At 58.2% G+C, this 14,296-nt stretch overlaps 1 protein-coding gene across 2 annotated transcripts in view; it reads right to left on the bottom strand.

Annotated features, from left to right (window-relative positions):
* Nucleotides 1-14,296, bottom strand: part of ASAP2 (ArfGAP with SH3 domain, ankyrin repeat and PH domain 2) — a 100,736-nt gene that overhangs the window by 12,240 nt on the left and 74,200 nt on the right. For both annotated transcript variants that reach the window (XM_081156487.1, XM_081156488.1), the window contains exons 12-21: nucleotides 13,096-13,183; nucleotides 11,614-11,662; nucleotides 11,372-11,538; nucleotides 9,462-9,595; nucleotides 6,428-6,522; nucleotides 4,298-4,487; nucleotides 3,154-3,239; nucleotides 1,904-2,019; nucleotides 846-913; nucleotides 18-131 (exon numbers count right to left, since the gene is read on the bottom strand). In XM_081156487.1, the coding sequence (XP_081012613.1) occupies nucleotides 18-131; nucleotides 846-913; nucleotides 1,904-2,019; nucleotides 3,154-3,239; nucleotides 4,298-4,487; nucleotides 6,428-6,522; nucleotides 9,462-9,595; nucleotides 11,372-11,538; nucleotides 11,614-11,662; nucleotides 13,096-13,183 (1,107 nt within the window). The remainder of the gene's footprint in view (nucleotides 1-17; nucleotides 132-845; nucleotides 914-1,903; nucleotides 2,020-3,153; nucleotides 3,240-4,297; nucleotides 4,488-6,427; nucleotides 6,523-9,461; nucleotides 9,596-11,371; nucleotides 11,539-11,613; nucleotides 11,663-13,095; nucleotides 13,184-14,296) is intronic.

The raw sequence follows: 14,296 nt of genomic DNA, 5'->3' as shown, positions 1-14,296 counted from the left end.
TACGGGCCGGCACAGACCTGCAATTTCTCATCCATGTCGTCATCGCTCTCATCCAGGTCTTCATGGAGCAACCGCCATTCATACTCCACGTGAACGTGGGAGTTGAACCTTCCAGATAAGGCCTGGGTCAGCTGAGGAGAACACAGGACTGTGGGTGATGCCTCTCAGGCTCTCAGCCCGGGAAACAGCCCCGGGAAACACTCAGCCAGGGAAACACTCAGCCCTGGGAAACACTCAGCCTGGAAACACTCAGCCCCGGGAAACAGCCTGGGAAGGATTCAGCCCGGGAAGGACTCAGCCTGGGAAGGACTCAGCCCCGGGAAACACTCAGCCCCGGGAAACACTCGGCCCGGGAAACACTCGGCCCGGGAAACACTCAGCCCGGGAAACACTCAGCCCCGGGAAACACTCAGCCCGGGAAGGATTCAGCCCCGGAAGGACTCAGCCCGGGAAGGACTAGGCCCCGGGAGGGACTCAGCCTAAAGGCTCTCAGCCCAGGAAACTGCCTGGGAAACACTCAGCCCAGGAAGGACTCAGCCCGGGAAGGATTCAACCTGAAGGCTCTCAGTCAGGGAAGCACTCAGCCTGGGAAGGACTCAGCCCCGGGAAGTGAGCGGCCACCCAGACATCCAAGAGGAGGGGGAGCACTGGGGGAAGGCAGGGAGCCCGCCCTCCAGCACAGGCCCAGCTGACAACCTCTGTAAGGCTCCCCAAATGCCTGGTTTTCTAAGTTGTCCCACCTAGGCCACTGGGATCTGCCCAGGACCCTACCTTGGGGCCCAGGGAACACCCGCCGCAGGAAGAGGGACCTCGCCCATCCACGCCCACGACGGGCAGGGACTCACCAGCTCCTCACAGTGCTCATGCCTGAGGCGCTTGGCGATGTCCAGCGGCGTCTCCCCTGACTCGTTAGCTAAAAGGCAGGGCGACAAAAACAAGTGAAGCCTTGATATCGAGACAAACGAGATACAGAGAAGCGGCCCTAAATTAAACCGAACACGACTGATGAAATCCACAGTGAGCTTGCTCCAGCCGGGGCTGAGTTTGTCTTACGATCGATCGTTCAGCACTGCCGCCGCGTGCGGTCGGTGAGGTTCTACGAGGTTTACGCTAATCGTGAAAATCGAACCACGGTAGTGGCCGCCAGGGAACGAAAATCAGTGTGCAAACCCTAAGTCACATAAAGCAGGTCACCGCAATTCTCTCGCCAGAAGCTCTGCCCATGGGGTTGCGGGCGTCGGGCTATAGTAAACGTCACCCCTCCCTTTAACTGCCCACAAAGCTGAAACTGTGGACTTTCTTCTAAAGAAGCCTCGGTCCACGAGGCTTGACTATTAATTTTTAAAAAAGAAACCTGGCTCGAGCAGGTGTGTGTCTTCCCGCTGGTCTCCTGGGCCCCTTCCAATGGGCCTCAGAAGCCCTTCCTAATGCCCCCTCCCAGCTGGGTGCCGCAGGGCCAGCCTGTGCCTGGCTGGATGGCAGGGTCCCCGGCAGCGGGAGGGGTGGAGGCCCAGCGGGCACGGGTCACTCCTGGAGGACACTGGGTGCCCCTGCCCTCCCGGAGCCAGCAGGGCTGGGGCTGATCCGAGGTGGGGGCTGTGAACAGGACGGCGCGATGCCCCAAAGCCCGTCCAAGTTCCCCACGGCCTCCGGGGCAGCTGCAGGGCCCCTCATCTGCCCGCATCACCCATACGGTGCCGGCCAACGAGAGGGAGCCTAGGACGGGGGGAGGCTGCCCGTGAACCCCGAGCCCTCGGCGGCCCCGCGGGACGTGCCAAGGGAGGCCAGGCCGCCCCTCCTCAGAGGGCACCGTGCAGGGGCCTCGGCCCCCAGGGGAGCACAGCGTTCGTCTGACCGCTCCCCGCGCCACCACGGGGACGCGGGCGGGGGCGGGGCCGCTCACCGATCTCGATGGCGGCCTTCCCACGCAGCAGCAGCTTGAGGCACTCGGCGTTGTCGGTCAGGCAGCAGTAATGCAGGGCGGTGCTTCCCTTCCCCGTCTGCTTGTCCAGGTTCCCGCTGGCCGGCGAGGGGGGAGAGGACAGCGAGTCACAGGAGGAGGCCCAGGCTGCCCAGGCTGCCCAGGCAGGGGGCTGACGTGAGCAGGAGGGCGGCGAGGCCACCAGCACCCCTCGGGGTCACTCCGTCCTCTTGCACGGTGGGTGGGCCGGCGCCGGCCCCGCTGCGTGGATGGCGTGGGGCGCCCCTGACTGAGGCCACCAGGGAACTAGCCGCGACGGCAGAGCAGGCCAAGGAGGCAGCCGGGCAACTGTGCGCACCTGGGCAGGGGCCGAGGGGGCACCGCCTTCCCGTGGCCCTGGACCACAGCGTCCCTGCCACCTCGCCCCCTGCACCCCCCCAGTGCCCAGAGGCTGCAGGAAGCCCGAGAGACTCGCCCGCCCTGTCTCACAGGAGGACGGCGAGGTTTCCCATCTTATGGACGCTTTCAGCAGAACAGGCAAAAGCGCCAGCCGGTGTGGCTCAGCGGCTGTTGACCTATGAACCAGGCGGCCGGGGTTTGATTCCCAGTCAGGGCACATGCCCAGGTTGCGGGTTCGATCCTCAGTGTGGGGCGTGCAGGAGGCAGCCCATCAAGGACCCTCATCATTGATGTTTCTATCTCTCTCCCTCTCCCTTCCTCTGCCTGAAATCAATAAAAACATTGGGGGGGGGGGATAAAAGGCAAAAGCCACTTCTCCACAGTCCAGAGTCCCAAGGCTCCTCTGAGCCCGCTCGCCATGGCCTGGCCTTGCAAACAGGCCCAGGGGGAACTGTGAGATTTCTGAAGTTCTTCCAACGTAAAACAAGACCAGGTCACCCCAGAAAGGCACTTGTGTGCTTTGGACATAAGACAAGCCACTCGGCCACTGGCGGGGGGGGGGGGGGGGCGGCATGGTCAGGCTGCTTCCGGGGCCTGCTGTCTCCCCGAGTCCCAGACACTGGAGCTGCAGCCTGTGGACCTCTCAGGGGTGCCTCCCCCACACCCCAGGCTTCTGTAGGGTCGCACAGAAACCCGCCCCGGCCACACGTCCTGTCCCACAACCCACGCTTGGACCTGGGAAAACTCCAGCATCTCGGCCACACGACACCTGCCTCCTCCCTCGGAAACCCCAAGAACCAAACCGAACGCCTCTCTGATTCTCGAACACCTACCTGTTCTGAACCAAAAAGTCTACAATGTGCAGCGACGTCCGGTCCACAGATCGGACAGCCAGGTGGAGGGCGGTCTCGTCCGGCTCCTGCAGAGCAGACAGAGGTTCCAGAACCCCGGGGGAACGTGCCATTTTGTGTCCAACACTCGCTTCCAAGAGCCTTTTATTCTTTCCTTCAGAAAACTCACCCCGGAGCTGCCCTGTGACCTCCACGGTGGCCTCCCTGCCCGTGGGAACCTGCAATTTACAGACGGGTCCCACTTCTCCTCACTCCAGAGGAAATAACAAGGAACTCGGGGGTCTCATTTCAGATTCCTCCCCAACCTGTCCCTGTATTAACCTCACGAGAGCCTGTAAGCAGGGGTCTCAGTCCAAAGGCTCCAGGGACTTCCCTGGCCTCCCATGCGCCAGCTCTTACACCTGCTCCCTGAATATATATAAATGTGTATTTTAACAAGAGTTAAAGCTCTTCACTCTATAGTTATAGATCAGGCCACCAAGGCTGCCACCTGGACTGTCTTCAGTTCATATTAGGGGGTACATGACCACCACGGCCTTTTCTGAAGGCAAGTCCTGGTGAGTGGGGGGAAGGGAGCACATGAGGGTTGTTTTGGGGGGCGGGGGCGAGAGCAGGAGGTAATATACGCAACGTTCTCTGGCCAAGGCCCAGCTCAGAGCCGAGCACGTGTGCCCTGGATCGCCATGGCCTGATTCTCTCTCAGCCCGACACCGAACATGAAGGCTCCAGGCTCAGCTGCTGAGGGGAACCCCAGCCCCGTGTGCCTTTATTCTGGGGTTCAGGGAATGTGAGTGTATATCTCATTCCACCTGTGGAAGGAGTTAGGACACATACTGACTGTGACACTGGTGGATCCTGACAGGGAGACCCCCGCCCTCTCAAGAAAATTCCTCAGGAAACTGGGGGACGTCTCCCTAACGTGGGTTCCCGTGGGGAAAGGGGTGCACCGGGCCGGCAGAGCTCTCCTCCCCCGCAAGGCCCCCGGAGCTGCAGCTGAGGCCCAGCCACGAGGCTCCCCGAGCGCCCAGGGGGTGCTAACGCTCCCCTGGAACTCAGTGCCGACCTCCCGCAGAGAACTCCACTACTCTGTCGGCATTTCTAGTTCCCGGCCTTGCCACGCTCTTACGTGTCCATTGGCCAGCGGGATCTTTTCCGTAAGATCCACACCATCAGCATACGCTTGCAGTAACCCAAATATATCCCTTGTCTTGACGGCCTCGCACAGGCTGTGAAGCTTGGCCCCGCTGTCCGCGTGTTTCTTCCTCGCGTATCTCCTCTCGATGTACTTGGCAGTGATGTAGTCCTTCCTGGCGTTCCTGAGAGCAAGCGCAAGGGCCTTGTAAACGGGGAAGGGGCTCTGTTCCAACAGCCAACGGCCCTTTTATTTGTGCCAAAGTCGGGGGCTTGGGGTCTCAATACAGACAGAATATCTGTAACGTGTATATGGTAGAGTTCCCGGCGGACGGTATTCGTTTTTAAGAATCCTCTAGCCCCAGAGTAAACAAAACCTCTGCCTTTGTCAAGCACCTTTGGCAGTCGGAAGAAATTACGTATCACGTGCTTTGTTAAAAACTGACCAATATTACAGTATTTCAGGACGCGGGCACCTCGCTGAGAGCAGGTGTCAACCAAACAGCAAACGACCGTGTCACACCGAAGGTGACATTTCCCAGCGACCCCGGGAACAGCCAGCTCACCTCTGGTCACCCTCCAGCTGAAACCTGACCCGAGAGGAGCCTGGTTTTTCAAGGAGTGTGGACTCAGCACGTGGCACCCGCGTCACCCCCTGCCACGTGCCTGACGCGCCGTCTCGCCGACGCCCGCTGCCTGGGGGGCGGGGGGAGCCGGCTCCCTGCCTCCGTCAGAGGGCAAGGGCCCGGAGGAGCTCGCACGGCCGCCTGGGCCCGCGACCGGGAACGAGCTGGGACTCCAGGCCCTGTGCAGGACAGATTCGAACTCACAGAGAGGACAGCCACTTTGTAAGCCTCGTGCCTGGTGCCTAAAGCCACACATTATTCTGTCTCAAGGAAACGCAGCGTTCGCAACAGGAACCGACCCGATCCAACACCAAGCGAGGGCTCGCCGGAGACACCCGACACCCGGCGCCGAGAGGGCGCATCACGGTCACGGCCGCCTGCTCACTCCTCCGGCCGGCTGAGCTCCCAACTGTGTCAAGTCAGTTCGCCCGAACACAAAAGAACACGAACCCTGCAACCACCGCTTCCCAAAGACGCACCCCCCAGAACGGTTCCAAAAATCCAAATTGTCTGCTTTTGCCAAGGGCCACACTCTCCTAAAGCCACCGCTCCCTGTGCCCGGCCCGATGTCCCCAGGACGACCGTGCCGCCAGTTCTCCCTCAGGTTACGCCAAGGGAAATGCTCCTTACAGGTGAATTTTTACACTTTCTCACCACTCAGTTCTCATTCCCCCTCCTGCCCCAACACTTTGCTCCACTCACCAAACGCGGGGGCCGCCTCGATGGCCTGGGGACCTCACCCTCCCTCTCCCCTTCCTCTGCCCCACTGGGCGCCATACTCCAGTGGAGACGCCACCCCATACCTCTTGCGGGCAGATGGGCCACCCATTCGAGCCAGGCCTGGGGTCTAACGCGGGCAGCCCCGGCACGGCGTGGACCAGGTGGACTCCCACCCACCTCTCTCTCAAAGCCCCGTGGGACCTGGGGGTTTGCACTGTCTGAGGACACTGGCAGGACGGTCCCCTGCTGCGAGCTCGGCCCCGGTGGGCCAGCTGCTGCCCCATGAGGCCCAAACGCTTCTCAACCGGGTCTTGTTATCAACAGTAAAACAAATGAACAAGGAAACAACACACTCCGCATTTGCAAGGACACTGGGAAAGGTGATGCATGATCATGTTTCTGGGACAACCAGCCCTCTCAGTGTCTCAGAATTTACGTGGGGAGACCTCAGGCCGGAGGGACTCCGCTCCCCGGGCAGGACGGCGCGTGTAGAGCCCGCACCACAGCAGGGGCGACACTGGCCTGCCCCCTTCCCATACCCAGCGCCCCGGCCGCATCGGCTTTCCTGCGGCCCCTTCCTATGAAAAGCAGCCGCACCAGATTTCTCCTGGGACGCCCCCAAAGGTTAAGGTGACTTAAAAAAACCACCACCACCAACGCAGGCTGATTAACTCCTTAACGAAACAGGTGATGTGCCCAAACCTGTTCCTCTCCTGCCTCAGGACGCGGGGCCGGGGCAGCCCGTGTTCAGAAGGCGGGACGGCCCGCCGCGTACTCACATGTTGCTGCCCGGGTTGGGCTTGACCGGGTCCTCGGCAGGAAGGCAGCACTCCATGACCTCGTTAAAGCCCGCGTTCCCGATGTTCTTGGCGAGCTGCAACGACAGCCCATTTCAGGGCGTTCAATTATTAACGCGCCCCCTGCCCCACGGCTCATCCATCTCCTGACTTATTTAGTGGCCACTAAGAAATAGAGCAATCAAGTGGTTTGCCTTTAATAAAGACGGACAAACCCAAACCCCAAAGGAACCCGTAGAACTCGAGGGAAGAGGCCGCGGGCCCGTTCCAGAGGCGTGCTCTCCTAAAACGCCCGGGGCAGAGGACAGATCCACACAGGGACAGGTGGGGACCGGGCCCAGGCGAGAGGCCATCCTTACCCACGCCCCAAACCCTGCGCTCCCCCCGAAACGGATCTGACCACCTTTATTTGGGCCAGCGAGCAAGACTCGGGTTCATATCCCGGCCCCTCTGACTGGCGCTGGGGCTGCAGGCACGTCCCTTTGCCTGAGCTTCGACTTTTCATCAGCAAGATGGGACAATACCTACCCTCGACGAGCTGTCAGAATGATAAAACGGAACAATTCGGGTGAAAGCATCCAGGAGACGGAAGCACTAAAAACGTGATGTACGTGCTCCAAATGGAAGCAATCCATGCGGTCGCCAACCTCCTGCCGTGTTAAAAGCCGAGTGGACGCACTAATTCACGCCCAGCGCCCGGCACTGTGTCCGATGCCAGATACTGGGATACATGTTGAGGTTTGTCTTTGTGGGGCCTCCCTGGCAGCATGGCAACCGGTCCCCTTGTGAGGGGAGCCACAAATACCCAGAGTTACTCATCTATCCAGCACCCCAGTACCCCACTCGGCACCCCGTCAGCCTCTTCAGTGTTTAATGACACAAAGAAGCCGAAAGGGGGCCCCGAGGCCAGGGCTGGGGAGAGAAGGCATCCTAACTTCCGTGTTGAAAATGACGCAATGGGGTTGGGGGGCGGGGGTGACACTTCTGATCTCCCCACTTTCAATGAGTGGTGTGAACAGAGGGCGCTCGGGGCCGTCCTGGGGGATCAGGCTGCCCCTCAGCAGCCTCCTCTCTCTCCCAGGAAACTGGCTGAAGGGGCAGCTGAAGCTCGAGCTCCCGGTAACGTGAACAATGAAGGGCTTAGGGGGACACCGAAGGACCGCAGGCACTGTGGGATCGCTCCGTACCCGGGCAAGGAGCCTTCCTAATTGTACTTGCCCTTGGTAAGTGAACAAAGCTTCTAGACGGACGGCCCAAAGCCCCGAGCACTAACCACTCCGCCTCTGACCTCAGCTGATGTCAGGTGGCAACACCCCAGTCCTCACTGCGGTTCCCCAGACAGCCTGACGGTCGGCAGGTGACAGGGCCCACGTACCACGGCGCCAACGTCTCGGGCAGTCAGCGTGAGACCCAGCGCTGAACCTGTGTCCCAGCCCCTGCTTAGGGTCAGGCATGACCTAATGCCCCACCTGTCTCTATGACGTGGACGCCATCCCCGAGCCAAGCACAGTGGCTTTCAGGTGACGGGACAGCCGCAGCACCCTGTGAGGAGGGGCCCCCACGCCTCCCCATCCGTGAGAGCAGATGGCAGCGGGGTGCGAGGAGAATTCCCCGGGACTCAGAGAGCGAGCGTTTCCCTGCTGCTCGGACTTGGCTGGGATACTGGGACAGCTGGTCCAGGGAGCCTCCCCTCCACAGGTCACACGCGTCCAACGTGGAGACACGTGCCGCCTCAGGGTTTAGCCAAGTCCCAGCGAACGACTCAGCCCACGGGGCGCCCTCGGAACCATGGATGAGAGCAAAGCATTTGCAGATAGAGGCTGTGGGGTCACGGCAAGAAAGGGTGGGCCCAGCAGGACAGGTGGGCAGGAGCCCTGACACACATGTCTTCTACTCCCGGGCACCATCCCCAGGACTCTGAGGGCTCGGGGTGGACACGGGGCCAGTGAGACCCAGGAGGGGCTGGGTGACCGAGAATACACTGCTCGGGTCCTGCCCAGGCTTAGTTTTAAACCTGAACTAATCAGGGGTGTTACTCACTGGGCTACCAGGGCTCCAGTTTCTCCCGCGTTCCTTTCAAGGCCACAAAGTGATTCTTTGGGGAGACTGAGGATTTGACAAGGTAGTTCAGATGTATTACAAGTTCAGGCATGCTGGGTCCAGAGCGCTCATCAATAAGATTTACGGCCCCTTGAGAGGTCTATTGACCACGGGAATTGATTTTCTGTCAAGACGATTGCTCTTGACGTTAAAATCAATGGCAATCAATACACAGTTACTATTTACTGTCTGCCGCCCAGCTGCCCCGAGGAAAACATTCAAACGCAGCTGTCTAACCAGCCGTCGCGGACTCTGAAAACAGTGCCCACGAGCTCCCGTCGGAGGCCGCCCCACGCGCTCCCTGGGCGCCGGGCCCTGCTCCCGAGTCCTCAGAAAGCCACCCCGCAGAAAACGCGCCGGCCCCGACACCAACTGCACCGTGGGGCTACGTGTTGTCACCGAACCAAGAATGAAAGATTTCCCTTTCTCAGAAACAAAGGCAATAAAAGCAAAGACAAATCTCTCTCCCCAAGGTCGACAGCGAAGGGAAGAAGAAAAACCCACTGGAGACGGAGCCAAGCAGTGACCGCAGACTTGGCAGGAGCTGGCCAGTGACTCAGGGGGAACGAGTCCTTGACCGCCTCGGGCCTCGGGCTCCGCCTGTTTAATGAATGGGGGTGAGCGAGACCAAACCACCGTCCCATTCCAGGGTCTCGCACCCGTCTGGACGCTCCTTTTCGAGCGTCGGTTCACTCTACTCATTGAAGAATAAAGTTTTGCACTAAGAGCGACCTCAGCTCCTAGGAGCGGGGGGAGGAATCATCAGCGAGTCTGTGAGCGCCCAAACCCACTGGCAAACATCACAGCCGCCAGCCCAGGGGAAGCCAGGAAGCCAACATGGATTCAAAGGCCAGACTAAAACGTTAGCTTCCAGGTCCGTGTATTTCCATCCCCAAGTCAAGGATCTGAACATTACCAGCAGCTCGGATGTCCCCAGGACGTCCAGCGTGAGGGACTGCATCCTGGAGTAGTGCACGCCCAGCTCCCGGTGGATTCCCGAACACTCGATGCAGGTCAGGATGCCCAGATTGGTGGAAAGCCACGTGGGGTCTGCAAAGAGATCAGAGAGCTTGGAGCGTGCAGTGAGGAGAGGGCCAGGGGCCAGGACACCCTCCTGCACAGCCGCTGAACATGGAGTTCCAAGCGTGAGCATTTTTCTGGATCCTTGATGCAGCCAGACCTGCATTCCACCAGAAGCGTCGCCAATTTACACTTCACACACACACACGCACGAGTCTCTTCTCTCCCTCTTCCCAACCCTCCACCTTCTGGTCCTGTCATTCATAAGGTGACAGGTGCCGGGCAAACAAGAAACAGGACACAGTGCCCTCTAGGGGCCGTGCCCATCGCCAAGCTGGTCGTGCCGGCAAAGCGGGGAGAGGAAACCGAGGCCGAGGCCAGCCAGAGTCTACTGAGCCGACTTAGGTCGCGCAGGTCTATGCGTCCACAAACGCTAATTACAGTGACAGAGACCACACACTACGCTCTGAAGCCGGGCTCTGGGCTCAGCACTTCGGCAGCACGTAGCAGGTACCATGCCTGACCACGAATGCCGAATTCACTGAAAACGGGGAATCCAAAATGAAACGCACTTGAGCGCAAGACCACGGCCCACAAGGGCAGTTCTCTTTGGAGCTGCTTGTTGCCCTTGGAAACGCACAGCAGGTAAATATCGCAGCCTGGGTCACTAGGTAATTGTGGCGTTCTTTTGTTAAGTGTTCAAGTTATAAAAACTGGACCTACTCTATCGTCTCAGCTGCACCGGGCTTTCGGTAGCTACGGGTGACATTTAGATGACTTTATTCCAGGTCTTTACATCACCTGTATTGTCTTAGCATCTTAGAACGAAATGCACACAGCTTGGACTTCCCCAGGGAAACATTTTAAAGCACTATCCTGATCTTTTTTAATCAAAAGCACCATTCGATGCTTACCACTCTCCTCGAGATAAGATCCAAAGAGATTTTAAAGATCCTGCTAAGAAGATATTTTTAAATGGGTCCAAGACCCCACGAGGTCATTCCTCAAATTACCCCCAAGAAAGCCTTCCGGGAACAGGACCTCCCGGCATTTCTCAGCTCTCCGATCTCTTCTTGTCATCGCTCGTTTATAAAAAGTGTCGTAGAATTAGAAGTGACGCGGTCACTGACCCCTCTGGCCCAGCCACAGTCTTTCTCTTTCTATAAATGTTTGGAAAAGGCTGTTCCGTGCTCTCCCAAACCCCCATCTCTCCATCTTAATGAGAAGAGCAGGTCAGCTCCGTAGACTTTTAAAAGTCCACAGGGATACGCTATGTGCATTAGGAAGGAGCCCTAACCGGCTTTACGAAAGCGCAGAGAGAAACTTCTCATTTTACGGACTGTGGGCAGCTGACAGGGACCCGCACACAGTCCCGGCGACGCCTTCCTTTTCTGGAGGCAACACTGGTACCTGACAGCGACAGGCTCTTGCAGGGTCGCGGACTAGTCAGCGGCTCAGTCACTGCAAACCTTCGACCAACGGCGCCTGGGCCAAATCCCCGGAAAAGCCTGGGCAGTTAATACAAGGCCAGAGGACCTCGCTCTCACCCTCCCTCTGGGCACCAGTGTTCTCGAAAAGCATGGAAATCCTCTCAGCTCTGTCAGGCCCTCCTCACAGGATCCTAGCGCCCCAGCCCAGAGGCAAACAACCCCCCCCCCCCCCAAGGTCTGTGCACAGCTCAGGGAGCCTGTGTGCCGGGGCCTGAGCTCGGCTCCGATGCAGGAACTTTCTGTTTGAAATGGAAGGGAAAAACCCGGGTTCTGGGGCTGGGATTTAAATATCTTGGGGGGGGGGGGGCTGGGTCACCTGGTGCCCCGCAGTCGCAACACACGTCATTGCCGGTCATCTTCTGGACTTCGGAGATGATCTCCTTCGTGAGCTCCTGGACTATGTTGTTTTCTCCGGTATTGTCGTCGCCCTTAAAGGCGTTGTTCAGAGCTTCTTCTTTGCTGTTTTGCAACACAGACATCCATCTGGAAGAAGAACAGAGGCTGTGACAGGTCCCAGGCAGCCCCGAGTCCCGGCCGAGGCACCTCCGCAGCGCTTACATCTGACATTCCTGCTCGTCCTCGGCCTGGAAGTGGTACGTCCGGTCATCTGCGCGGCAAAGGAGAGGAGTCCCATCAGCGTGACCGGACAGTAACCCGGACACGAGTCCACAAAGAAGTGGCTTATGACTAACTCAGGGCTAAGCGGAACTCTGCTGCAGGAGGCAGGATTCCTGTAAAATCAAGCAGCCCCTCGTGGCCTTCACGTGCCTGCCCCTGCACGACAATAGTGGCTTTTTTAAAAAATAAAATAAAATGTTTTTATTGTTTTTGGAGAGAGAGAGAGAGAGAAACATCGATTCGCTGCCTGCCCTGACCAGGAATGGATCCGTGACCTCCTGGTTCATAGGTTGGTGCTCAACCACTGAGCCACATCGGCCGGGAATAGTGCTTTTTATTTAATTTAATTAATTTATTTATTTTTAATATGTCTTTATTGATTTGAGAGAGAGGAAAGGAGAGGGAGAGAGAGAGAGATAGAAACACCAATGATGAGAGAGTCATTGATCGAGCCCACAACCCGGGCGTGTGCCCTGACCGGGAATCAAACCCCGACTGCCTGGACCCCGGGTCGACACTCAACCGCTGAGCCACGTCAGCCGGGCAATAGTGCTTTTTATGCTCCCGAAAGCTTGTTGCTTTTCTCGAAGATGACAACAAAGCAGCAAATTCTCAACGGTGCCTCACACCAGCCGTGAAGAGCCCTCCTTGGATCGGAGGCCGCAAGCCTCTGCCTGGACGTATCCATGATGCCTTAGGTGCCGGAGCAAAGATGCCGACAGAGTCCTGGCCGACATCCCCTTGCCCGGGTGTTCACGCGGAGCCAGGCTTGCCCGGGACTGCCCCCCACGTCTACAGCAGGCAGTAATCCACGCTTGGCAGGCAGCGAGGCACAACCACCGTCACCCACCCGCCTAGCGGCTGGCCTGTTGCTTCCTGACTCCTCACTGTCCTTTCCCTCTTCCGTGGGGGATGCTGAGCGAACAGCGGCCACGGCAGGTGGTTCCGCGGCGAGTCTCCTGTGCGCCCCCGAGAGGCAGAAAGACCGAGCCTGCGGCCGGACGGCAAACCGATTTCAACAACGGAAATCGGTTTTTATTGCTGGAGGCCGGTGCCTCTCGTGTGCAGCCATTCTAACCCCGAGAGAGCACGGAGCCCGGGCAGCAGACCGTCTCCTTTTACAAGGAAGGGAAGGGATTGTGGGCTTATGGGCTGATCTCCTATAATCTCCTCGTTTACAAACAGGCGAACGAGGCTGGGAGCTGAGACGAGCATCTAGGCCCACAGAGCCCGGGGCCGCCCTCAAATCCAGACGGGCGGGCCGATAACTCCGAGGCAAGAGAGAAGCGCCCACATCGCCTGAAATGCAGGCATTTCTCTCCGGAACCGGTGCTTTAAAATGCACGTGGGAAGGGGGCTGATGGCCTGGCAGACGGCTCGTGATGATTTCTCTGCGGCACAGCGTCTGAGAAACAAACTTACGTGAAATAAGATCAAAACTCTTTTTCTCCTCGGGGTTGGTCTTCACTTGGCAGGTCAGCAGGTTGAGCTTTGCAGGAGGCCGGTTAGCCTGTTTGAAAAAACAAAACAAATGGAGATGGGTGGGAGAGAATGGAAAACCAGACAGTGTCGTTCCTCCTCAATAAAATTCCTAAAAAATAAAATATAGCAAGAACAGGGTTTTCCCTAGATTGCAAAGATAGCCCCCAGAAGGCAGACTTTACGCAGGAACCCACGACACAGGCGCGTCCCTGACGCTCGGCTCCACCAAGGGCCCCTGCCCTCCCTCTAAGGGACACCCAGCCAGACGGGGGACAGGCGATGCTGGCTTTGAGGTCAAGGGCAGTGGACTCCCTGAGACCAAAATGCTCCCTGGCTAAAGCCCAAGACATTCAGTCCGGACTCCTGCTGACACACAGACGGCCGGCTGGGCAACTCGGGAACCCGGATCAATTTCTCATCTTACAAGGATTTTTCTGAGCGTAAACACTCACTTCCAGGAAAAGCAATCTCACAGCACAAAAATGATAGAGAAATAATTCCCTCGCTTCCCGAAGTGACGACAGAGAACAGGCTCATAATCCTAAACGCCAACCATCTGTCACTTAAGTTTCAACAAAACCGACCTGCCTCACACACGGGCTCCCCCGCCTGCCCCCTGCAGACGCAGAAGGTAACAGGCGACCACAAGGTATTTTTGTCAGAAATGTGTCAAGACCACTATTGCAGTGTCAAAAAATAGCCTGTTCTGTCCAAAGAAGCAAAAGGCAGAGGGTAAGGAGGTAATTTCAGAAGAAAACTCTGACCGGCTTATTTTATTCTTTAATTCTCACTAGAGGATATGTTTTTATCAAATTTAAGGAGAGGGGAAGGGAGAGAGACATCGGTCCATTGCCTCCCGTATGGCCCTGACCTAGGGATGTCCCCTGACCCGGAATCACACCCACAACCCTGGCGCTTGGGACGACACTAACCAGCTGAGCCACCCGCCAGGGCTAAAGGTTGGTTTTCCACCGGCTGACATTTAGGGCTCAGTTTCCCACATGGGCAACTACCCGCAGGACGGCGGAGGACTTGGTGCAGCCCGGGCCGTGCCTTAGACTCTCCAGTGAAATCTCTGGCATCTCCCCCCGGGGTCTCCGGTTCCCAGAGCCCCGACCACCTGCACGCTTTTCCCTGAACG

The sequence above is a fragment of the Miniopterus schreibersii genome, assembly GCF_964146895.1.
Source record: "Miniopterus schreibersii genome assembly, chromosome: 13".
NCBI lineage: Eukaryota > Metazoa > Chordata > Mammalia > Chiroptera > Miniopteridae > Miniopterus > Miniopterus schreibersii.
Note: the sequence above shows the minus strand (reverse complement) of the source record. Positions and strands in the feature narration are given on the sequence as shown.